At 39.8% G+C, this 27063-nt stretch overlaps 1 protein-coding gene across 2 annotated transcripts in view; it reads left to right on the plus strand.

Moving 5' to 3' along the window:
• LOC143880173 (pectin acetylesterase 5-like) overlaps positions 1 to 23639 on the plus strand; it is a 49172-nt gene extending 25533 nt beyond the window's left edge. Inside the window, exons 8-12 of one of the 2 annotated variants that reach the window (XM_077382963.1) lie at positions 14554 to 14607; positions 14719 to 14778; positions 14868 to 14973; positions 15077 to 15222; positions 23060 to 23639. In XM_077382963.1, coding sequence (XP_077239078.1) covers positions 14554 to 14607; positions 14719 to 14778; positions 14868 to 14973; positions 15077 to 15222; positions 23060 to 23167 — 474 coding nt within the window. In that variant the 3' untranslated portion in view covers positions 23168 to 23639. Of the gene's footprint in view, positions 1 to 14553; positions 14608 to 14700; positions 14779 to 14867; positions 14974 to 15076; positions 15223 to 23059 lie in introns of both variants that reach the window. The other variant, XM_077382962.1, reaches the window with a different exon arrangement.
• Positions 23640 to 27063: the final 3424 nt, after the last annotated feature.

Below are 27063 nucleotides of genomic sequence, written 5' to 3' on the forward strand. Positions count from 1 at the left end.
CCAAATAATTGTTAACTAAGGGGTATTTTGAGAATTATGAAAAATATGGATGGAGCTTTTATCCCATTGGATGGGGGGAATTAAGTTTTTATAATTTGAGAATTAAATAACAAGTGTTTATAAGAGCTAACAAACATAATCTACTAAAACAACTATATCTCACTAACGACTTGGCCAAATTGAGTGTGTAAATACTCACTTTAAACAACTTTTAAAGGGCTACAACTTCCTAGTTTATAACTTTTCCAGATTATTCCATCTAATAGTAAAAAAATGGGCTTGCAAATCGGTCAACAACTTTGTAGTGGGAATGCACCTGTATCAGGGTGGGCCCCACATGCAAAAATGCCCCCTTGGGAGCAAACCATGTTTTTCCAAGGTTGGGAACATGCCCAATGCTAGTTGGAAACCTCCACAGGTTCCCACTTTGTGTTGGTTTCCAATATCCAAACTCTAGTTAACTAGTTTTCCCAATTTGAGTCAAATTGTGAGAGAAACTTTATGAAGTTTTAGAAGTTGGAAACCAACTCTATATAAACCATCATAGCATGTTTGGGAGGCTTATCAAGGTTGGAAATTCGTGCTTTCTCCTTAGAAAAATATCCAAGACTATCTCTTTCTTATCCTCTCAAGTTTTCTCTCTCTATCCACTTTGTGTTGGTTTCCAATATCCAAACTCTAGTTAACTAGTTTTCCCAATTTGAGTCAAATTGTGAGAGAAACTTTAAGAATTTTTAAAATTTGGAAACCAATTCTATATAAACCATCATAGCACATTTTGGGAGGCTAACCAAGGCTGGAAATTCGTGCTTCCTCCTTAGAAAAACATCCGAGAAAGTCCTCTCAAGTTTTCTCTCTCTATCTTCTAGTTTTTCAAACCTAAAGCTCCATCAAAGAAAATTCAAATTCTTATTCAAGGTAATGATCTTGATCAATACATATCAAAGAACAAAGGTTGTTGAACTTCCCTTCACTCAATTTGAAGGAATCCATCGGTTCAACTTGCGGGTCCGCGGCGATCGGATTGTTCGTGGCCGTTCGAGGAGTAGATCAAGCAAAGGCTGTTATTACGGAGAGCCACAAAGGTATTTTTGTATCTTATGTTCTTATTTAAATTACCATCAGATCATTTAGACCCTAGAATTCCTCGGCTAAAGGGCAAAATTGAAGAAAATTTTGTTTTACTCAATTTCTAGTTCTGTTGCGCATAGCGATGTTGCCCGGGGGTTACAACCCTGCTAACAGATTGTAGATATTTCACTTGAATGTATGGTTGAAACTAAGAATTTCCATGGAGAACATTCTGAATTTGTACCAGATCTGATCTTATTTAGAGATTTGAGTGAATTTAAAGCTAAATTCTCTGATCTGAAGTTGGTTCCATTGATAAAACAATCTCAGATCTGGAATACACTTGCTCGCATGATTTCAAGAGGAATCCACCGCAAAATAGTGTTGAATTCAGAATTTCAATGAAGAAAATTCCAAGGTTGCCAGGGCGGGATTCGAAATCGGGATTCGATTCGGGAATCGAAAGCGGGATTCGAAGGTTCCGGGGATGGTGGGAGCGGGATTCGATTTTTCGCCGGGGAGTCGTCGGAGATTCGCCCCGGATTCTCCGGAGAGTCGTCGGAGAGCGATAAAAAATTAATAAAAGATAAAATTTAAGGAAAAATACCTGAAAATCAAAATCTAAGCATTCAACTGTACACCATTAAACATAAACATGATTCTCCAAATACTGAAATTATAACAGTTTTTCATTCAGGAGCCAGGAGGCCCGGACTCCACCATTAAACAAAAAATTCAGTTTCCAAAAAGCGAAATATCAAAATTATTACAGAATTTCTCCAGTATTTTCAAATAAAAAGAAATAAAGTTAGGCTTTTCTCTTTCCCTTCGCATAAACATGATCATCTCGTCCTCTTCCTTCTACATTTTCTGTAAAGGAAAAGTTTAAATAAATGAATTAATATTTATAAGACTAATATCTTCACTGGGAAATTGCAAGTGTTAAAGATTTTGTACCTCCCCTTGTACGTTCTCCACGCCCCAGGAAACTAGTAATACAACCTTGAGTGTTAGATGGTCGTCCAATTTCAAGTTCCGAGCTACCGGCCACTCTTGGAGTCCCAGATCCTCCAGCTTCGTCATTGTCATCTAAGTCCCGAATAGTGAGTGAAGGACTTGAAAGTAATGATTGAGATGACGCACGAAATATAGAAGGTCTAAGGAAATCATCATCGAGATCCTGCCATCACATATTCTCCATTCAGATAGAGGAGTCATCCATAAGTGGGAGCTCTGGGTTGATGTCCCATTTTCTATTTGGTCCTTCTTTGTATGCAGCCGCATTAAATCTAAATAATAGATTCGAAATTAAATAAATAATATGACATAAATAATAAAAAACAATTATTGCATGCAAAAACGAAACAAACTTAAACCTGGATAGGAGTCGAAGATTTGAGTGGATGTACACAAGAGTATCAGCACAATGTGAATTTAAGCGATTACGCTTTACATTGTGAATGAAGCTATACGTGCTCCATACTCTCTCTGCAGAAGATGTGCTGATAGGCTGTGAGAGAATTTTGATGGCCACTGACTGTAACTCTGGTACATGACTTCCATGAAAGTTCGACCATTTGGTCACACACACATTGGGATCTTTCGCATCCTCCCTGGCAAATTTACTGGAAAACCTTCCAACGCTTCCTATGAAATCATATAACTGACGTCTAATCGTACCACTCATCTCATCATCAGGGAAGAGATCCATAATGGCTTCATATACAGCATCCATGATTTCAGGGTCTTTATCTGAAAATAAAATTGAATAATCGATCAGTCGATAACATAAATGAAGATAAATACAATTACATTATGAAAATTCACAATATGAGAAACAATTACATACCTGGGGTGACTCGTTTACCACCGCCTGGTGCTGGAATATTAAGATATGCAGGGTCATAATATTTTGGAGTGAGTACATAGCCAAGGCATGCATTCGAACATTCATCTTCCCCCATCGTCCCACCACAATACCATGAATATGATTGTACATGTCAGGCACATCTTTCAAGTTATCTTTTATTTGTCCTAACATATTGTCCATGCCTTCGTACACTTCTAGTATCAGACAGCCTTCCTGGTCAGTGAACTTAATCATTTTATAGACGGGCTTCGTAATTAATAATGCCAATTTTATGTTCGTCCAAAATTCATCAGAGACTACACAAGTAGTTGTCATCTTGCCCCTCTCTATCATCACTTTGTCGGTGCAAGCATTCAACCAATCTTTCCAAGCATCTGTTAATACTGTCATCTGCAACGCCTCCCTTACATCAAGAACTCTCTTAAGTGTAGTATAATGAGTTGCAAATCTAGTCTTCGCAACTTTCAGCAACTCAAACTTCGAATTGCTTCTAAATATAGCAAGAGCCTGCGAATGATTGGTAATATATTTGACGACATCCTTGTAGGAACAGTAAGTCTCTCCAATCCAACCTAGGTGTTTATGCTTGGTCAAGTCTTTGAATATCAGATTTAATGTGTGAACCACACAAGGAGACCAAAATATGTGGGGATAAACTTTATTAACCTCTGTCCTAGCAAGCTTGCAATTGGCTGCATTATCTGTCAGCACTTGCACAACATTAAAAGGCCCTACTTCTTCAATGGCATCCAACAAATACTTTGCAATGTTTTTCCCTGATTTCTCCACGGCAGATAAGTCGTGCGCATAGAGAAACATTGAACCGAACATATTCGATGCCAGTACATTAATCAGGGCTTTGTTCTTCACGTTTGTCCATCCATCAGAGACAATAGAAAGCCCATGTTCAGGCCATTTTTCTCTCACAACACCTAGATCTTTTGTTACATTCTCTTTCTCATGGTCCAATAAAGTTGTTCTTGCTTTCTCATAAGAAGGCAACTTGTGTCCAGGCACAAAATTGGCGACAGTTATCATCTCTTGAAAATATGGAGATCGGAGGACGTTAAAGGGAATCCCATTGGCGGCCAAAAATCGCAGCGCTTTATGATCAACATCGTCTCTATCCTTTGCTCTAAAAGACTTGCCCATTCACCAATCTTACTTGAAGAAGTTGCACCGGAGCTGGAAGACTTGCCAAGCATGTCTAACCGTGATTTCTTCAGTGGCAGTCTCCCAGGTAAATTCTCTGCTCTTTGGACTTGGCTTCTGATGTGCTCTTGTAATTGTTTGTCTTTTGCAGCTGCACTGCAAAATGCTATTCCTTGACCTTGACCTCTTGGTGCTTTCACAAGGTGTGCGTGCACCCTTGTATAAGTCCCAGTGTAAACCTTCTTACAATGCTTACATTTCCACTTTTTGGTTCCCCCATGTCCTTCGCTAGCTTTCTTTCCTTTGACTACGTGTGACCATAAAACTGTCGCTGACCTTGTGTTCGGACCCAACACTATGTCCTCGTCATAATCTTCTTCCACATATTCTTCATCATAGTTGAATTCTAAGTCCCCTTCAAAAACTATGTCATCATCACCTACACCTTGGCCTTGAAATTCTTGGTCGACAGTCTCGTCCATCTTTCCTCAATTGCCTCTGACAAAATCAAATTGTAAAATATTTGAATAGTATGATAGATATTTTCTACTGTGAGTGTCTTACATGCATGCATGGAAGGGTATGCAGCGGTAGGCTTAGGGTTGGGTTTCCATGGGAATTCCCGAGGGTATTCACTATTTTGCAGGGGTAGGGTGAGGGTTGGGTTTCCTGTGGCGCAGTGTCGAATCCATTGGATTTATATCCAACAGACCGTCTTAAGTGGGAATTCCCGAGGGTATTCACTATTTTGCAGGGGTAGGGTGAGGGTTGGGTTTCCCGTGGCCCAGTGTCGAATCTATTGGATTTATATCCAACAGACCGTCTTACGTGGGAATTCCCGAGGGTATTCACTATTTTGCAGGGGTAGGGTCAGGGTTGGGTTTCCAGTGGCGCAGTGTCGAATCCATTGGATTTATATCCAACAGACCGTCTTACGTGGGAATTCCCAAGGGTATTCACTATTTTCCAGGAGTAGGGTGAGGGTTGGGTTTCCCGTGGCACAGTGTCGAATCCCTTGAATTTATATCCAACAGACCGTCTTACGTGGGAATTCCCAAGGGTATTCACTATTTTGCAGGGGTAGGGTGAGGGTTGGGTTTCCCGTGGCGCAGTGTCGAATTCATTGGATTTATATCCAACAGACCGTCTTACGTGGGAATTCCCAAGGGTATTCACTATTTTGCAGGGGTAGGGTCAGGGTTGGATTTCCCGTGGCGCAGTGTCGAATCCATTGGATTTATATCCAACTACCATTACATAAGCCCTATTTGAGAATACAAAATAGTAATCAACTAATTAACTATTACATAGATCTGATACCCGTTCAGCAAAATACATCATCAAAATACAAATAAATCACCCCCTTGCCTCACCAGTCATAGAAGCAGCACTTGACTGTGCCTCACCAGTCATAAAATCAACTAATTCAAAAGCACCGCTCATAGAAGCAGCACTTGACTCAGGAGCACCACTTGCCTCACCAGTCCCATACCATTCCCAAAAATAGTTGTTTACCTCTCCAGGGGTGGGGTTGTTCTGAACGACAACGATGGTTCGCCGATTCTAGTCTCTATCAATCGCATTCACTGTCCTCTTCTTCAAGGATTGAGGGCGAATGAAGTCTGGTACCGAAACATCCATCATCGCTATGTGATGTTGGGCTCCAAAGTACTGTCGGAGGATCCGAAGAGGCAAGTAAAAGGAAGTGCTCTGGAAACCCATTATCCGAACGCACTTCTGACCAGAAGTCTCGAGGACTGCAGAGGAAATGGGAGCCCATGGGAGAGTCCACTCAATGTCCTTACTTTCGCGACCCTTAATCCATATAGCCCAACTGTCGTGATCATCGAATGAAACCAACACCTCCCGAGTATTAAAACTCCTCGTCCAGGCTCGTCTTGGCAAAGGTGGTGGAGCCAAAATTCGTAATCTCTCCACTAGCCAAACCTAAATAAAAAAAAGTTAGAAACAATAATTATCCATAACCAAGTACATCATTCAAGCATTTTTAATAAACCATCCAATACTTACATAATAGAATGACGGAACTTCCCAAGAAGTCAGATCCAGTAGATCGGCGAGCACTATCTAGGCTATCAAAAAGTTCCGCTAAGACAGTAGGAGCTAGATTTGCACCTTGGCGAACTTGATCAACCAAGTCTACAAAATATAATGGAATCAAGTCTGATGACTCTGATCGGCCCGGAAAGAGAAACATTGGATAAGCACATAATGCTAATGCATTTTCACGGCAATGACGATACTCCATATCCAGTTCTCTACTTGGTGAAAAGACTTGTACTAGCTTATGCACGAAGATACTACTTGCCTGACGGTAGTGACCTAGGGACTTATGTGGCACGCCAATCAGACGGCTCAATGCCTTATCATAGCCTTCCTTTAAGGAAGGCTTGAACATGGGACCATCAGGAGAAATGCGGAGCATCATGCAAATATCTTCATGAGTCGGACAAAGCTCTTGCATTCCAAAATGAAACACATGCAAATTTGGATCCCAACAACTGATTGCGGCACGAATCAAACCCCAATCAACACAGACAGTGGCAATATTGCGTAAGCTGCAGAGGCCCACCGTGCCAAGATTAACTCCTTCCACTTGATGCAACCCATTGATCCATGCCAGTAAGCCATTGTTGGAGACTTCAGCCATTCCGCTCGCCATCACTCGTAAAGGCCCCACATAGGCTCGTTATGTAGTCTCGTACTATTATCGAATGACAAATGATAAACAATATCTTATTAGCTCAAAAGATAGGCTAATAAGATAGGCCCACCGTAAGTCAGAGAGAAATTGAGTTTGTACAACTACAATGTTACAATCAGCAATTCAGCACATTCAATTTGAGTCGGAGACAAAAAATCAACAATTCAGCACATTCAATCATAAACAATATTTGATAAAAATATTTTTGCACAATGCTACAATCAGCTCATTCAATCTAAATAATATTCAATTTTGAACTCAAACTCAATTCTCAAATTCTAAAATTAATTGGGCCTAAATGCAATTTTGAATCAGTAAACACTTTTGGAATCAAAATTCACATCTCATCTAAGGAATATCAATTTGCAACACCTTTAGTGCCACTAACAAGGTCATCCATCAGCCCCCTATTTAGCCAAGTATAGTTTTTTTCAAAAAGGTTTCAAAAAGGACAGTGGGGCAACTTCTAAGGATGATCCAAAGTTCCAAAGTCCAAAGTCCAAACCAAATGAATGGTTTGGATCATCCTATCAAGTGGGCTCCACTGTACTTTTGAAAAATCACTTAGTTATGCAATATTAAAACATGGTAGTGCTAACGTAGCCAAAAGCCACTGCCAAACCCAAAGTTATCAGCACTACTGTATTTTGATGCGGGCACTCCTCACTTTATTAAAAATTTAAAAGTATGGTATGGCTATGGCCTGCACTACAGGATGATCCAAACCGTCCATTAGATGGGCCACGGCCTAAATAGGTTGGGCCCCAAAAATCATTTCCATAGGTTGATCCTAACCCTCCGATCTATAGAGGGTTAGGATCAACTCTCAAACATTTAGATCGGAGGGTTTGAGAGTTGATCCTAACCCTCTATAGATCGGAGGGTTAGGATCAACGTATGGAAATGATTTTTGGGGCAAAAAAACTTTTTTAGGCCGTGGCCCATCTAATGGACGGTTTGGATTATCCTGTGGTGCGGGCCATGCCATACTTTTTAATAAAAATACAAAAATTCAAAAATCGTGGATTATCCAAACCGTGAGGATTATCCACGGTTTGGATTATCCTGTGGTGCGGGCCATGCCGTGAGGAGTGCCCTCATCAAAAATTCAAAAATCAAAATACAGTAGTGCTGAACTGCTGATAATTCCCACACGAACCGAGTCAACCGACCATTTCACAGAAACTGTGTGAGAATGGTTTCTCACAGAAACCATTCCTACACAGAAAACCCATCACTTTTTTTTAATTTTTTCAAAAAAAATAGAAAAAAATATAAAATACATTCCTTTTCTTCTTCTTCTTCTTCTTCTTGCCGGCGGGAATCACGATGAGAGAGGGGCGGCAGTGAGAGAGGAAAGGGGGAGAGGGGCGGCTGTGAGGAGGAGAAGAGGGTTTTTTTTTATTTTTTCCTTTTTTAGGGTTTGATTAGCTTTTATTAGGTTTTAAAATGGAATTACAAAAATAACCCCACTCAAATATCACCCTTACTGTTAAAAATATGGCTATAAATGTAATTTCACGTCAAAAAGTTGGGATTTGCGATTCCCATCACTAAAAGACCGGATTTGATGTTATGGCAATCGCGGTTTTAACTTACGTGATTCCCGAATCCATATGACTAAAAACCACGGATTTTATTTCCATAAAACGCGTATTTACCATTCCAGAATCGCGATTCCGGTGGAAAAAGAATCGCGATTCCCAAATTAAGATTCGCGATTCCGATGGAATGGATTCGGGATTCCCCATAATTGGGGAATCGAATCGAGTCACGATTCGCGATTCAGGGAATCGCGAATCCCCACCTCCAGGTGCGAATCCTGCTTCTCTAGAAAATTCTGAACTCTAAACAGATCTTATCCCAAAAATGGAATTCAACCTCAAATCAAACCAATTCTCACTGAAGCTAACTCAATTAACATAAATTAAACTTCAGACTTGAATTTAACATTGAAATACCAAGTCTAACTAGAATTTTGAAATGCAACCCTAATTTAAGCAAATTTTGAAAGATAGAGATGGATCTAGATGGATAACCTAGTTCAAATGAAAATCTAACTATATAAGCCAACTAGAACAGGAAAATGGAATTTAACTAAATATAGCTCTAATCTACTATTATTAACTAAACACGGATAAAAACTAGTAAAAATTAATCAAATCCAGATGCAAAACCTTGAAATTTTAAAAGGAAATTGATCTGCTAACCTTCAAAATGAAGTTGGGAGGATGGCTACTGAGGTGGAATCCTCTGCTCTCTTTCGGAATGCTTGCAGGCAAGAAGCATGGTTACTCTCCGGAGGCCCACGCACCTGTATCGGGTGCGTATTGGATGTCAGTGCGCCCGGGTATTCCCTGGGTGCGTACCGGATACGCACCCAACCAATAAACAATTCAAAACTGTTTGGGGCTTGTATTTGAGCTCGAAATTATATTTAGGCCCTGTTCATTTGAGATTGTGACAACCGATTGAGAGCCCATAACTGATTATTGGAGTTAAAATTATGTTTAATTTTGAGTCTAATAATTTGTTTGGGGCTCCCATTTGGGCTCAAAATTACATTTAGGCCCTGTTCATTTGAGATTGTGACACTGAAAACCGGTTGAGAGCCCAAAACTAATTATTGGAGTCGAAATTATGTTTAATTTTGAGTCCAATAATCTGTTTGGGGCTCACATTCGGTTGGGAGTTGGGGCAATCCCAAACGAAGAGGGCCTTTAATTTTTTAATTTTTATAAATATATAATAAAATATAAAATACATTATATTCAGCGTACCCCCAACGTACCCGTATCCTTTTTTTTTTTAAATCACGTATCCACGTCCCCGTATCATGTCGTACCCGCACCCCGTACTTGTATCCGTGCTTAATAGCTTGCAGGATTAAAGTTTATCAGGAGACTATGGTCGTGAGTATTTGGGATTCTAGAGTTGCCATCATTGCCTTGCCTTATTTTACCGGTAGCCGTTGGGGCGTTTCTTTCAGTGGGTGGTCAACACTGGTTTTTGGAAGGCTGGTTGGCAAGAAATGGGGAAAGAGTTCGCAGGGTTGAACCTTACAAAGTGGTAATTTTACTTGCGGCAGACATATGCAAAGAGTAGGCTGTTCAGATGTGGCGCAAGAAACCCCAATGTCCTTTTTGGATCCTTGATGTTTGGAACAATTGGAGTGAGAATGATCCAATGGAGGTTTGTGGGAGTCTAGCAGTATCCCTCCCAATGTTTGGTCTTCATAAACTTTTTTGGAGGAATGACTATGTCTTGGAGACTTTAAATTCTTAGAATGCTCTTGCAATTCCGGATTTGGGTGTGAGGTTGGTTGTCTTTACATATCAGTCTCCCAAAATTTCCCACAACATATGAGCTTTAGAGTCTGTGCGGATGAATCACCCTCTTGGATATGGCGTCGAGCGAGGTGATCTTGATTATTACCGATGCTAGCTTTTCGACATCGATGATCTGATCGAACCTTCTTGAGCCATTGGCGAAGGTTGGAGGTGGCTTTCTGTTAGACTCGGCTGTTGTAGAGGATTTGAAGCCTCAGAAGGAAGATGATCCCCTATCCTTGCAATCTAAAAGGGGCCAGCTCAAGAGGCCTGCTGATAGGAGACATGTAGTGGCTATCCGTTCTTAGGACAACTGTAGAATTGGATTATGGGGAATGCTCAATTTTTTATTTGCCCTCCGTGGGTTTGCGAGACTTGGGGTGTATGTCAGGTTGGGTTCCCATTATAGAGGTTGTGGTTTTAAATTTGGGCCAAACATTTCGTTTTGGCTGAAATATTTCAATTTCGGATGCTACCGAAACAAAATCTACTTGGATTCGAAAAATACCATATTTCGCTTGGAATTTTGGGATTTCATTAATGCTTTTGTCGAAATATGCTAAACATGCAACTTTTCAAATAAAAAAGCGAAGTTTCTGTCGAAATGCCCACATTTTGATAAAAACCCTGACAAAAATCAATTCCATTTGCAGAAAAGAGCAGAACAGCGGCATTGCTTTAAGATATTTCTAAAAAAAGAAAGAAAAATAAAAAGAAAAACCAGTATTGAACCATTCAAAAAAAAGAAAAAGAAAAACCAGTATTGAAGAATCTTACCTGAGTTTTGGCCATGATTTTGTACCGAAATATTTCTGTTATTTTACAAGATTTCGGCTGAAATTTCGTACCGAAACCGAAATGTTACGTTTTACTGATGGTCGAAAATGGAAACCGAAATTTATAACCTGGGTAGAGGTGTGGGATCCAGATTGGAGGATGGTCCTGCTCTGTTCCAGTTAGGGGTTGTGGGTGTGTTGCAGGAGTCTTCACCTACCTATAGAGATGGCAAGGGTGATAGGGTTGTCTTGGGCTGGGAGCTGAGGCAATTTTAGGAAGAGGTACTAGCTTGCATGGAGTCGACCCTTGTGAATTTATCCGCAGTAGTGGTTAGGGCGTGCTATAGCAAATGATGGTTTGCTGGTTCAGCATGAATTGGTGCCATCAATGGGGCCACATTTGGCTAATTGTGATCCTCTCCCCTCGACGGACATGGTTAGTGCATGGTTCTGGTGGGACTCTTCGCGGTGGCAATGTTTGGCGGGGCCTTGTTCAGATATTAGTAGGGGTTTTGGAGACTGCTGTGCCTTGCAACTTTGTGACAGATTAATCTCCTCCCTATGGTTGTTGGTTCTGCTTGCAGGGATTATCTCTATCTTATTCTGTGAATCGTGACACTGAGGGTGTGTTCGGGATGGTGGATTGCCATCTTTCACATTTATCTCCTCTTGAGTTGTGGTCAGAACTTGTGGTTAAGTTAGAAACATCTTTGGCAGGCATTCCTTTAACTAATCCTTTTGTCGATTTAGTTTTCACGAACTGCACCTTTGTGTCTGGGTTTGTAAATGGTCTTCTAGTTGTGTGAAGGTTGTGGTAATCTTAGATCAGAATTATCAGGCTGAGAAACTTGTGCTTTGTGGTCTCCTATTCGACAATGGATGATCAGGGGTTGGAGTTACAAGAGGTAAGTGTCTGGTGATAATAATTTGATTGATTGTAAGGGGCTTGCTGTGGATTCAGTTGAGGAAGAATTAAATCTAAGGGCTGAGATTGTTCTTGTGATACTGAGTTTTCTGAGTGTTGTTGGAGTTGTCAGAATCCATTTTTGATGAGCAAGGTATTATTGCAGACCCATCTAGTGGGCTTAGTGGTTGTCGGTCAGTAGCTAGATGCTTCAATTTCTTGAATCCCTAATTATGGGGCGAGGAGGATTTAATAGATGCAGAGTCAGAAGAGATTAATGTCTTGGTTGCTAGAGATATGCTTGAGGTGGCTATGTTGATTGGCCTCTCTTTTGCTGGTTTAGGACAGGAATCCAGAGCTTTCTTCACGGCACTGGAATTTGAGATAAACGGGATAAACTTTCGTCAAGGCTAGGGAGGCAAATGTGGCCTGCAGACAATATGAGATTGCTAGGCTGGAATTTAATGTGGATTATGACTGATCCTCTTCTAGACTTCATTCATCTGGGGGTGGAGCTAGGAACTTTGGTACAGGCTCGAAGGACAGGTGTCACTTGATTCATCTGGTTTACTATGAGACAACTGATTTCGAATGGGAGATGTATGGGATCCTTGGTGAAGAAACCCAAATTAAGGAGGTTGTACTGAGACACAAGCCATCGATTTTTTTTCTCTACAGGAAACAAAAGTTAGTGGATTATCAGTTTCAGTTTTACGGGAGTCGGGCTGCAATTTGAGTTTCAAATTAGTTTCTCTTGATTCTATTCGGTCTACTGTGGGTATTTTTGTCGCCTGGCATGCGGCTAGATTTGATTTGTTGGACGAGGTTAGTTGCACCATCACTGTCTCGGTGCAGTTTAGGCTGTGCTGATGATTCCATGTATGCTTTCTCTGCAGTTTATGGCCCTATTTTTGCTTCCCTTTGCAGTGATCTATGGGCAAAACTTGAATTTATTGACTTGAGATGGAAGGTTCCCTATTTTAAATGAGGTGATTTTTGTCCTAATAAGGTTTATTTCTCAAAGAATTAGGGTCTCCTAAATTTCAGCTGGTATGTCTAAATTTTTGATAGAAATGCTTTTTTGGAGCTTCCTTTTTTCGAGGCTCAGTTTACTTGGGAGAGAAATCAGAGTAAGAGCCAACAAGATATATTTCTTCTTTGTCCACAATGGAGATGTCTTTTCCCGAGTTGAATTCAGGTTGCTCTGCCTAGGGCCCTAGACATGTATCGGATCACTACTTCGTCCTCCTTGATCTGAAGCTTTGGTCATGGGGTCCAACTCCATTTAGGTATGAACTTTTATGGTTTGATGGAACCAATGTTTAAAGAGATTGTCGTGAAGTGGTGAATTGAGCCGGACGGGCGCTGGCCAATTGATGTTCATATTGGATGGAAACTTCATTTTTCATGCCTAATTTAAAACAATGGGCAAATAGAATATGGAATCCGTGGGCATGTGGAAAGACTTCTTAATAAAAAAACTAAGCTTGATGGTAGAGATGAGATGCATCTTCTTTCTGCTCCAAAATATTATGGAAAGAGCCAATGCTAAGGAGGAATACAATCAAATCTTGTTACAAGATGAGCTTAAGCGGAGGCAAAGGTCTTGGGCTAGATGGCTCAGGGAAGGGGATAAAAATACTGCTCATGTTAACGGTATTTCTAGTGCCAGGTGGCGTGGTATTTGAATTTGGTCGCTGCTTGTTGATGGGGAGCATCTTGAGAAGCATGCCTCGATATCATCAGAGAATGTATCATTTTTTTAGCATATTTATTCCTCGGAGGGTTCTATCCTGTCCACTCCCCAGAATCTTGATTTTGCTCAGCTTGATAGTGTTTATTGCGCCAACCTGAAGAGTATGTTTAGTGATGATGAGGTGAGAAAAACTTTTTTCTCTTTGAAAGGGTGTTAGGGCTCCTGGGCTGGATGGTTTTTGTATGCCATTCTTTCATATTTTCGGAAATACCATAAAGGGTGTTATCATAGCCATTTTTATGAGTTTTCGGAGGACAAAGCTTGGCTAGGGGTACAAAGCAACTTCTATTTCGCTAATTCCTAAAAAGGATGGGGCAAAATGATTTTCTGACTACCGACCAATCTGTTTGGTGGGAAGTGGGTACAAGATTGTGGTTAAAAAGCTTACAGAGTGAGGCATGTGAGGGGTGGGATCATCTATATATCCCAATGTGCGTTTTTCCAGGGCAGACAAATTTTGTATGGGATTTTGTTTGCGAATTAATTTTCCGACTTTTATCATAGAAGTGGGGGTGTGGGGTTATTTGTATGGTCTAAATCGAAAGGGCTTATGACAGCGTGGAATGGAGCTATCTTGACTTTTGATTAGAACAATGGGATTTGGGGTTAGACGGAGGATTGTATAAAAACTTATATTTTAACTTGGTGTTTGATTTTGGTTAATGTGTCTTTACATGGCTTTTTCCAAATGTCTAGAGGGCTTCTTGAAGGTGATTCTTTGTCCTTGTTTCTTTTTATAATTATGGTTGAAGCTTTGAGAAGAATGATTGACAAGGCTCGCTTTTGTCTTTTGATCAATTCATCTATAAACCTTCATAGACCAACTGCTTTACTGACTCTTTTAAACCATTTCTGTATGTGAATGCTTCAATCCATCTATAGCGACAGTGCATGGTTGTCCAAAACATACTCCACAAAGGTGTTTATAGATTTGCTTTATTTATTTCTTTTATTTCTTATGTTCTATCAGGGTGTAGCAAAATCTTTGCACAAGGATTGCATCTTGAGAATGGAATCATCTCAGGCAGGTCTTACCACTAAATAGAGGAAATATATTCCAGCTCATTGCTCCTCCTAAGACTGCCTTTCTTATGCACTTCTTGAAATTGTATGGCAGTGTTTGTTTCCCCAACAGGTTATTAAGAATATAAAGACCCCACTTTTTCTTGTCAATCCCGCCTATGATTTTTGGCAGGTAAAGCCTCTCTCTCATGCATTTTTTGAAGTGAAGATATGACTTTCAAAACATCAATGTCTATGTATTATTGTTTAGATTTTTTCCAGATTCAAAACGTTTTGGCACCGTCTTCATCAGACCCTCATCACTACTGGCTAAAATGCAAGCTTAATATTCAAAACTGTGATCCCAGTCAGATTGAAATATTGCAAGGTTTACGGCTTACAGACATGTCTACATTTGCTTAATTTTTTTCTGATAATTTCTGATTTTAATTCCATTTTATGGGCTGATTTGTTTTAGTTCCTTTGTTAAGGGTTCAGGACTGCCCTGCTAAATGCATTGAGTGACTTCCAGCACAATAAGGACGGAGGCATGTTTATCAATTCCTGCTTTATTCATTGTCAAACATGGATGGCTAACACATGGCATTCACCTAAATCTCCAAGAATTGGTAACAAGGTAGGAATGTTGTAGGAATGTTGCAACTCATTATCTTCAGTAAATTGTGATTCCTTCTAGATGTTAATTACTTGATTTGACATGAAATAATAGGCCTATTTTGCATGGATAATAGGCCTAGTTTCCGTTAGGAACCACATGTTTTTTGGTACATCACATTCATACATTTACGATCCTTGTGACTATATTGACGCTATGGTTAGCTCATGCCTAATCAAGAATCCTCACAGAATTCCAAGAATTCCTTTTTATATGTCCATTCCAATCTCCAACTCTCTTTTCTAGGTTCTCAACTCAACTCAACTCAACAAAGCCTTTTTCCAAAACTAGTTGGGGTCGGCTAAATGAATCCTTTAGAAAAAATTATTTTCTATAGGATTCATTTCATAGAAGAGTGGCAAAGATTACTCTCTTTTCTCGGTTCATTGACATTTAATCAATCGCACACAACTCCTCTCAATTTGCATAAAAGATTAAACAAAAAACGAGATAAATACCTATAAATGGTGTTCTATTGCATGGAGTATTCATTGCTAATAAAAAAACCCCAACCGTATGACTGTTGATGCAGCTGTGTTGTGCTACTTCAACCTTTTCCGCCAATCAAGACCTCAAAATGTAAATCTGATGGAGCTCGTTAAGTATTTGAGGTAAGATTGTAGGAGGAAAAAAAATCCATAGATCAACCTTTGCTACCAAGTTGAAATGGAAATAGAGAAAAAATAAGGAATTTAGCTTTCTTTTCTTTTCTTAATCTTACTTCACCTATAATTATATAGTGAAAGAAATAACTACCCAGAATATAGAAAAGATTTGTCTACCCCAACCGAGTCTTCATGGATTGTTGATATGGCTTCGACAAACCACATTAGATGAAGAAAGTAACCTATCATCTCATCTCTTCCAATTCTCACGTAGGATCTGCACCCATCACTTAATTCTTTGATCATGTCTGTTCCTAATGTATTTGTAGCTATAGTCATATAAAAAGAGGGATATATGTTTCTCAGTTCTCTGCGAACACCATTGTTATTTTGTTCTTACTCCTTTTGGTGCTTTTGTGAACGATTTGAGCTTGGGGAGAACACTCGCTGAAGCTTTTCGACATGGAAAACTCTTTGTTCCTTCCAGTCCAAAAGTCCTTCTCTCTCAAACTACTCATCTTTAGTATAGTATCTAGGACCAATTACCAATGGGGGACAAACATTAGGCAAAATTATCAACAGGACCCATGCTTTTCAAAAATTATCAATGGGGGACAAAAGAGGTATTGTCAGTAAAAGTTGGACGAAAATGCCCTTTGGCATTTACAACACGTTTTGACCTTGGTTTTTCCTTCTTCCCTCTTCTTTTACTTTTCCATTACCACCTCTTTCTTTTTTTTTACCCTACCAGTCATCTTCCTCCTTGTTCAGCCACCATTGTTGTTGGCAAATCTTGAAAACTTGAATGTTGAGTTCTTACCATCTATCTCTTTGTATTTATGTTTTGTTTTTCTTTTCTTTTTTAGGGTTTTGTACTAATTTTCATTCCTCTTTTTTTGATTTATCTTGTTTAGGGTTTAAGCTATTTTTTTTAGGGTGAGTTCTGGAGATAATGCATGGATGACTTCACTCACTTTTTTGGAAGACAAGTGGTTGTATAAGAAAAAGTTCATGTAATATATGAATGGATGGCTACACATTTTTTGATTTACTTATATTTTTTTTATTTTTTATTTTGTAATACACAAATTGGGATGTAATACATGAAGCACATTTAATGAAAACAACATCCATTTCTTTTGTTATTTCTATCATGAGCAGAATTGTAATGCCATTAGAAGAGTTGCTATAGGCTGGGGGTTTTGTAGCAGAAGGGGTTTATCAACTCTCTGGAAGGGGGTTAGCAACTCTCAAAAGTAGGGTTACCAATTTTCAAATGGCTTATCAAGTGCTTGAAAATTGGCCGAGGGTACTGGATCTTTGGAAGGTGGTTTTCAAGTCTCTATGATTGGGGTTATCTAGTATAAAAAAAGGGGTTACCAATTTTCGAATGGAGTGATCAAGTCCCTAAAAATTGGCCAAGGGTACTGGAGGTTTGGAAGGGGGTTTACAAGTCTCTGGGATTGGGGTTATCTAGTATAAAAAATGGGGTTACTAATTTCCGAATGGGGTGATCAAGTCCCTCAAAATTGGCCAAGGGTACTAGAGTTTTGGAAAAGGGTTTTCAAGTCTCTGGGATTGGGGTTATCTAGTATAAAAAATGGGGTTACCAATTTCTGAATGGGCTTATCAAGTCCTTGAAAATTGGCCGAGGGTACTGGAGTTTTGGAAGGGGGTTTTCAAGTCTCTAGGATTTGGGTTATCAAGTATCAAAATGGGGTTACCAATTTCCGAATGGGCTTATCAAGTCCCTTAAAATTGGCCGAGGGCACTAGAGTTTTGGAAAAGGGTTTTCAAGTATTTGGGATTGGGGTTATCTAGTATCAAAATGGGGTTACCAATTTACGAATGGGTTTATCAAGTCTCTTAAAATTGCCCAAGGGTACTGGAGTTTTGAAAGGGGGTTTTCAAGTCTCTGGAGTTGGGGTTATCAAGTATCAAAATGGGGTTACCAATTTCCGAATGGGCTTATCAAGTCCCTGAAAATTGGCCGAGGGCACTAGAGTTTTGGAAAGGGGTTTTCAAGTATTTGGGATTGGGGTTATCTAGTATCAAAATGGGGTTACCAATTTACGAATGGGCTTATCAAGTCCCTTAAAATTGCCCAAGGGTACTGGAGTTTTGAAAGGGGGTTTTCAAGTCTCTGGAGTTGGGGTTATCAAGTATCAAAATGGGGTTACTAATTTCCGAATGGGCTTATCAAGTCCCTGAAAATTGGCCGAGGGCACTAGAGTTTTGGAAAGGGGTTTTCAAGTATTTGGGATTGGGGTTATCTAGTATCAAAATGGGGTTACCAATTTACGAATGGGCTTATCAAGTCCCTTAAAATTGCCCAAGGGTACTGGAGTTTTGAAAGGAGGTTTTCAAGTCTCTGGAATTGGGGTTATCAAGTATCAAAATGGGGTTACCAATTTCCGAATGGGCTTATCAAGTCCCTGAAAATTGGCCGAGGGCACTAGAGTTTTGGAAAGGGGTTTTCAAGTATTTGGGATTGGGGTTATCTAGTATCAAAATGGGGTTACCAATTTACGAATGGGCTTATCAAGTCCTTGAAAATTGGCCGAGGGTACTGGAGTTTTGGAAGGGGGTTTTCAAGTCTCTAGGATTTGGGTTATCAAGTATCAAAATGGGTTTACCAATTTCCGAATGGGCTTATCAAGTCCCTGAAAATTGGCCGAGGGCACTAGAGTTTTGGAAAGGGGTTTTCAAGTATTTGGGATTGGGGTTATCTAGTATCAAAATGGGGTTACCAATTTACGAATGGGCTTATCAAGTCCCTTAGAATTGGTCGAGGGTACTGGAGTTTTGGAAGGGATTTTCAAGTCTTTGGGGTTGGGGTTATCCTGTATCAAAATGGGGTTACCAAATTCCGAATGGGCTTATCAAGTCCCTTATGAACACATTTTTACTTGCTGTTTTTCTTTCACTCTTTCATTTTCACCATTTTTTTCTTTCTACCCTACGATTCATCTTCCTCATCCTCCATTGAAAGGAAGAAAGAGAAATGCAAAACCCTAAAACAAACGAAAAACAAAACCTAGATATAGAGAGATAGATGGGAATGAGCTCACGTTTCAAGTTTTCGAGCTTTCCCGCCTCCAATGGTGGCTGAATGATGAAGAAGATGACTGGTAAGGTAAAAAAAACAAAGTTGAAAATGAAAAAGTAAAAAAAAGAGGGAAAGAAGAGAGAAGAGAGAAAAGTGGAAAAGCAAAACGTGTTGCTTAAGAAAAGGGCATTTTCGTCCAGCTTTTACTGACAAGACCTCTTTTGTCCCTCATTGATAATTTCTGAAAAGCATGGGTCCTGTTGATAATTTCACCTAATGTTTGTCCCCCATTGGTAATTGGTCCTAGTATCTATATGCCATTATCAATCAAGTCGTGTTAAATTTAGTGTGATCAATACTCTATTATCTAGTATCTGTCTTGCATCATGTCAGGCACATATACTCACTCTAAACCCATTTTATGTTCCTTTAATTGTTAAATATCTGAAGAGTTTCATGGAAGCCTATAGGTTTGACTTAGTTCCCCGTCATACACTCATCTATACAGCCTTATGATTGAGAGTCTTGTGTTTTGATACCTAATAATTGCGTAGCATGTGGAAATGTCATTGGAGAGGTGCAGTTCAAAATAAGTTGAGAAGTTACCTAAGGTTTTACTTCCACTAATATGAAGTTGCTAGTTAACAAATAACAACTCATAACATATTACATTAATCTGATAATTTCATAGGTGCTTTGATGATTTATCTAATGGACCACCACCAATATTGCTCGTGACTCAGTTGATTGAGATTGGATGATCCTAGGCTGTTAGTTACATCGTTATAAAAAAAAGTATCCTGAAAAGATACTTTTTTATCAAGGTTTTGTTCAAGGGTTCACCGATTCAATCTAACCAATGGGACTGAATTGGAACAGTGGTGGTCCACCAGATCAATGGAGGCTATCACTACAAAGTGCTATGTGTATGGTGGGCCAGACCATGAACCCGGTGGTTCGTCATATCATTATTTATCATTGTCCAATAACTTTTGATGTAAATTTTATTCTAGTTTTCTAGTCCCGAGCTCGTTGCTGCGGTGTAGTAACCATTCTGGAACAAATGTTGGTTCCAATCAGTTGGTAATGGAATGCTGCCCGGTAATGGCTTCGTTTAGGTAGAGATAACTTTAAGGCAAAACAATGCTTTTTCATGTGATGTCGTTACCCCTAATACTCCATCTAAAAAGATTGAGGAGGGTGGCTTTGGTTATGGGCACTGAGATACAAATGAAACTATTATAATTATTATGTGAAATTAATTTCTTTTGATCAAGGAAAAAAGAGAGGAGAGTAGGGGGCGAGATGAGGGAAGAGGATTGGCAATGTCTAATTTTGGATGGCGGTTTAGGTGTAGGAGATGCGCTCAGGATACATTGACTCCCTCCCCTACTCCGCCTAGGGGTGGGGAAGGAATTTCTCTAAGGAAACCCAAATATGTCCAAGCCAAAAGGTTTTAGGCATGGCTTTGTCCTCCTTGCCAATATCTAAACTACATATGGCGGGTTGAATGTCGCTGGTGTTACTCGAGCAGACCATCTTCAAAATGGATTCCTCGATCTCCCAAGGCACATTCCAAGGATAATGAAGATAACATTTGGTCTGATTCCGGCAAAATCTATTGCGACAACCCTGCGATTCTAATTTTATCTATTTCAGGGCGGGAAGTAGATGTGCAATCCGGCTCTCTCAGATCCTGCTTAATCGGGAAAAAGAAAAACCATAATGAAATCGTTGCAGGATCTGTGGAATTGGGCACGAGTGTCCTGGGAATTTCCATCGCTTCTGTTGAAAGTATAAAAGATAAATAACGCCTTTCTCCAACAGCTTAAGCTTTTGGAGAAGTTGGTAAGTTAATATGGTATCAAAGCCAAAGGTCTCAAGTTCAATCCTCCCGGATAGCAAAAATCCGCATGCGATGGTCAGCCCAAAGTGGGACCACATGCGCCACGTGTTTGCCAAGTGGGCCACTTGTGCGAGGGAGTGTTAAAAGTATAAAAGATAAATAACACCTTTCTCCAACAGCTTAAGCTTTTGGAGAAGTTGGTAAGTTAATAGCTTCATTGCCCTTCATTATTGGCAAAAGATGAAGTTCTCGTTTATGTTTGATTCGGAATCGCAGGCCTCACAGATCATTGCTATGGGATCTGCGGCCTTGGATAACCATCTACTCTCCCTCTCTCCTTGAAAAAATGAATTTATCCAAGGGGAGGAGGCGCTTTGGATTCGGTTTTATGACATCCCTCTGCATGCCTAGGCTGTTTCTACGGTGGAGGCTTTAGGGGGTCTCTTTGGCAAGGTCGTAGAAACCAAGATGGAGGGTAACTATCAGAATTGTATGAGTTTGTTTCGGCTAAGGTTCTAGCCCCTCGATGGCTTTTCCCTAACTATGGTGTAAAGCTCAAAATCTACAACCAGTACTACCCCATCGGGGTTGAACTCTCGAAGGAAACCCATGAATCTACCACCCAGGAATTGGGTCCTTAGCGGCGAATCAACTTCCGGCGACCTCAAGGCCCTTTCCTGGTGAACCGTTGGGCCCCTTTGGGATTTCAATTCAAATTCAAATTTCATTGATGGGAGGCCCGAGGTAGAGCCATTAGCTATTCTAGAAAAAGGTTTGACGAGACCTGATAAGAGGAATGCAGACTTTTTGGGTTTGTTGGTGAGCCCCAAGAAACCTACCCCTACATCAGACGGAAGCATGCTCCATATGTCAGGAAGAATTTCGTCAATCGTGCCCCTGGCGGCTCTCACAAAGACTCAACCTTCTCAGTTAGGGGTTTAAGTTCCCAAGATCATTTCATTATGAATAAGATGCACTCTATCTTGGGTTCCGAACCGGGGGTTAAGAAGAAAATTAACAGATTAATTAGACTCCTAAAGGGCCATTGCACTCCTAGGTTTGGCCCTATCTATAGCTAGATCTATAGCCGGGATTCCCGGGGCTGAAAAGGCTATGATTTTTGTTTTTGGTAGCTAGGTAGGCGTATTGTCAGACTCATAGCTCTCCTCCCTAGGAGTGGAGGTCCCAAGGTTCGCCCTTCGTTTTGCTATTAAAGGATCTCTTCCTTCTAGTTTTGAAGACAGGACCCTAACAATGTAGGAATGGTCTCCTTTGAGGTTCCCGGAAAATCACCCCTAAGTAATCAGCTCTCCTTCCTTATTTTGTTCTGGGACTTCACCAGAAATTTGGGGATCGGACTTTGTCTTGGATGGAGGCGAAAATGTATCCACCTTAAGGCAGTGGGCTGTCGTTTGAAGGAGGATGGCTTGGCGATTAGCGACCCTCTGGAAATCCTGATCCCGTCGTTTGGGGTTGTATATCTGCTAGAATCCCAGATTCAGCATAGCATGTTTGAGCCTAGTCCGATTTTGATGGCTTGCCTCGATCACCAAACTAAATGTCTATCTAAATGGTGATGACAAGTCTGTTTTGAGGAAAGCCTTGCATGAGAGGCCCCCAAATATGGCACTTTCCGCTGGATTCGATTTTTGGATGCCTTGGGATAATGCTATGGAGATTTTGGGGAGTAACGAAGTTTCTTTAGGCTATGTTCCTAAATAGTAGGGAGGTTAAGTAGTATCTCGGCAGGATGGCAGTGTATGGATGGGTGGTCCTCACTATAGTGGATAAGCTAGTAGATTTTCTTCGTTGATATTAACTCGTCTAGGAGATGCTTCTGGCCATCTTTAATTGATTCTATGTATTGCAAGTTGGGACCTTTGGTCCCCAATGTATTTTCCATAGTATCAATAAAATTGTCATCTATCAAAAAAAAAAAAAACTTTAAGGCAAGGCCAGATGGTGCCACTTGGTAAGAGTAATTTGATCATCTAAAGGCTTTGAAGAGCATGGGATTGGAAAGTGATGGGGCTACCTTTAGCAGCATTGACATTATGCTTTCATTTTCATTCACATGCGTGGCCAACATGATTTGCATTACAATTTAACATGGATGTACACTTTGGCAATATTTAATTAATTACCAAAATATTAATTAATTCTTTTTTTACTGGATTTCGGCCAAAATTTCTGGATTAAAGCCGAAATTTCCGAAACCGAAACTGAAATTTAAATCCATAATGACATCTGCTTCACTTGTACAGGCTAACTTCTTTCAGTTTTTCCAATGCTATGCAGACAATTGCAGAGGCTGTTGGAGACTGGTTCTTTGATCGAAGAGCAGTGAAGGAAATTGATTGCCCTTATCCATGCAATCCTACTTGTTATAATATGGTTTTTGGGTAATTTCGATCGGTTTGTTGATCTGGTTTGGTTATACAGCATTTTCTGCTCCAAAATGGTGCTTGGATTCCTGTTGCGGCCACCAATTAGGTACCGACCGTTCTCCAAGGAAAGATATATTCACAGATGAGGCGATATTTGTTTCTGGTTTCCTTTATTTTATCTGTGTAATGTAATCTTGAGAGCATGCAGTGAATATGTCTGGGGACTTGGGGCCTGTTTGGGTTGACTGATTTTGCTTTCACTGAAAGTTTCAAATTCACTGATTTTAAAAACGGTGAATTTGAAATCGTTGGATTAAGTTTTATGCTGTTTGGGTGACATTCTGTATTTTCAAAGGATACAGATTTATGCATTTGGATGAAAAATTGTATTTTTCTGGAAACTGTATTTGTGCTGTACAATTAATGAAACTTATCAGTTAACAAAATGAGTTGGCAATTTCAATGAATATTCAGTTTCAATTTCAATTTTATTTTTTTATAGTTGGAATCGTGAAGAGGGGAAAAACATTGAAATTTTAGCATAGCTCCACTTAAAAAAATGAGATTTACTGGTTGAGAGATATGAAGAAGAGATTAAACATAGCACAGCATATGCAAGATCTTTGTGTAATCCTGTTGCAGGCAGTAAGTCTTCTCTTTGTCTCATTAGATCTTCCAATATATTTCTGTAATCTTGCTTGAGTTATAAGTGACTGAGATTAATGATCTATAAGTGACTGAGATTATAAGTCCTACAACCAGAAACTACATAAATGGTCATTTAATTTTCCTTGGATGGATTAAAGGATTTTACAGCAGTATGGGATGACAATAATTTAATTTACATATGTTATTGGGGGCTTTGAAAGGAAAGAGAATGGAAAGAGAAAAGCCAAACTAATTAGCAAAGATGTAGTACTCTTCCCAGAATAGCAGCAACATAGGAATGCAATTTAACACATCGACACCCAACACTCTCACCACTGAGGATTCTCTTGTTTTTGGTCATTAGCAAAGAACTGGTTTCTTTACAATTGGACCATCTTGACACCTTATTTTTCTCATTCTTCCAAAGCCTTGAAGAATGAAACCGACAACAACAGATTCCAGAACCGGGGAAAAAATTCCTGGGAAGATAACAAAACAGATAACAAAACAGATAACACAACCACGGGACAGATAACAACTGATAATGGCAAGTAACCTAAAGGCCAATAATTTGGTACAAAAATCGATTTTCCTTGCAAAAGTGAAGCATAAAACTAGCAAAAAAACCTAAAATGTGTGTAATGAGCTTATTTCAATACCAATTTTGGCCTACAATATTTAGCAACCTGATTTGTTTGACAATTTAGGTTGGGAAATGTTATCAGCACTGCTGTATTTTGATGAGGGCAGTCCTCACTTTATTAAAAGTACGGTATGGCCCGCACCATAGGATGATCCAAACGGTCCATTAGATGGGTCACAGCCTAAATAGGTTGTGCCCCAAAAATCATTTCCATAGGTTGATCCTAACGCTCCGATCTGAATGTTAGAGGGTTGATCCTAACTCTCTATAGATCGGAGGGTTAGGATCAACCAATTGAAATAATTTTTGGGGCACAACCTATTTAGGGTGTGGCCGATCTAATGGACGGTTTGGATCATCCCATGGTGCAGACCATACCGTACTTTTAATAAAGTGAGGAATGCCCTCATCAAAATACAGTAGTGCTGACTGCTGATAACATTTCCCTTTAGATTTGATATTCAGCGCAGGATCACTTTTCTCAAAAATGTAGTTTATCAACAAAAAGGAAAAAAAAAAAAACAGGAAAAGAAACCAAAATCAAAATGAGGTATAAAAGAACTAAAAAAATCAAATTTGAGCCTCCATGTACAGGAATGTTTAGGTGCTGTTGATAAGAGCCTATGGAAATTAAGGATGGAGAAATTAGGAGTTGAGAGTAGGTCTTTCTCAACATCTGAAGTACTGGGTTTTCCTTGTTCTTCCTCTAACAGCTTTTGTCGTTGGATGGAACATTGTTTGAGGGAGAATTGAGATGAGTGACTCCTTCATGGAGATTAGAATTCCTAGTTTCGGTCAGAGTGATTCCATCATTTTCCACTCGTCAATCAAAGAAATGTGGGAGATAATGTTTACACAATCCTTAGATTTGAAACTGGGTGATGACTTGTTTAGACTAAGTCGAGGGGGTTACTGTGCACCCGTTTTCAAGTTAGATTGGTCAAGGGGGACTGGGTCTCTAAACGATGTCTCAGTTGAACTAGATCAGAGGAGTGACATGCCAATTGTCACTTTAGGGAAAGTGGGGTGACAACTTCTTGGAAGGAGGACATGCGAGTAATGGAGCTTGAAATGCGCAGTTATCGGAAGTTCCCTTCTTGACAACGTGGGGTAATGGGGAGCGGTTGCCCGAATAAAGCTATATAAGAAGATTTTTGTCTCCAAAGAAGAGATCCTAGAACCAAACACAAACATGTCTTTTACTTCTCCTAGTTGTAGCTATTCCGAATGAGAAGGTGGCACGCCCGTGCATTCATCCCACTTTCACACACCAGCACATAGATGACACACTACTCGACCCCAACAGAGCATTTTTAGACAGGACAAGAACATGAACACCCTGTGAGATGGTGATACACTTCAAACTCAAGAAACAGAGTCAGTGGACCAAGCACTTCACACAACAGAGAGAGTAAGACTTCAGAGAAATAGAGGTCAACCAAAGTGGTTGTCTGATTACGTATCCAAGTAATAAGAAGCTGATGCAATTACAAGGATAAGACAAGTGATGTTAGTTAGAAGTTAGAACCATAGTTAAGGGAAATAATGTTAGTTAGAACTATAGTTAGTAAGCTGATGTGAGTGAAGTAGTTAAAACAGTTGTAACTGATAGGAGTTAGATATAACTACATAAGCTGGGTAATTGTAAAAGAGGGGATATCAAAGAAATTTTTCTCAAACCACTTCTTTCTTCCTTTCTTTCTTATTCTTCTATTCCAAGATTTCTTCCATTAAATCAAGAATACTATCAGTGCTCTGAATTGTTAGTAGTATCATTGGTGCTTTCATTGAGAGGAACAAATGGCAGACGGCACTCGATCTCGTCAAAATTCTCAATCTGATGTTGCATCAGATAAACTCACACCTCAACTGGTTCAATTCCAGAAACAACTACGTGATGATTTCATGGCCATCCTTCTTCCTATGCAACAGAAGTTGGACAAATTATCTTCTGGTTTTGAAAACAACAGAAATTAGAGCGCACATTTCAATTCTTCTTCTTTCTCAAATCAAGAAGAGTTACAATCTAATGCTATTGCTGCAATTCCACCGAAACACTTCAAGCTGGATTTTTCGAAATTTAGTGGAGGCGATCCCTCTGCTTGGCTTTTAAGGTAGCTCAATTCTTTGCTTTTCATCGCATACAAGAGATTCAAAAACTTCCAATGGTTTCCTTTCATATGGAAGGATCTGCTTCGAATTGGTTTCAATGGATGTCGAACATCAATCCATTGCGTTCTTGGCTTGAAACAGCACTCAGGTATCGTTTTGGTCCTTCTCCTTCTGAAGATCCACAAGGTGCGTTTGTTAAATTACTTCAAGTAGGCTCTGTTCTTGAATATCAGGCTCAATTTGAGGAAATGTCCAACAAAGTTTATGGTCTTTCTGATAATTTCTTGAAAAGCTGTTTCATTTCTGGATTAATACCTGAGATTAAAAGAGAAGTGTTAGCCCATCAACCAATGGGATTACATCAGGCTATTGGTCTCGCTCGTTTACAGGAAGAAAAATATGCAGAGACGCGTCTGAATGGTAGACAATGGAATTCCAGAGTTGCTAATCAACCTTCTATTTTAGGCCCAAATCCAACCTTTGCAGACCAAAAAACCCAATGCAATTCTCCT

Source organism: Tasmannia lanceolata, unplaced genomic scaffold (assembly GCF_043159265.1).
Source record: "Tasmannia lanceolata isolate RefF3 unplaced genomic scaffold, GAP_Taslan_0.1 ptg000006l, whole genome shotgun sequence".
In the NCBI taxonomy this organism is placed as follows: Eukaryota; Viridiplantae; Streptophyta; class Magnoliopsida; order Canellales; family Winteraceae; genus Tasmannia; species Tasmannia lanceolata.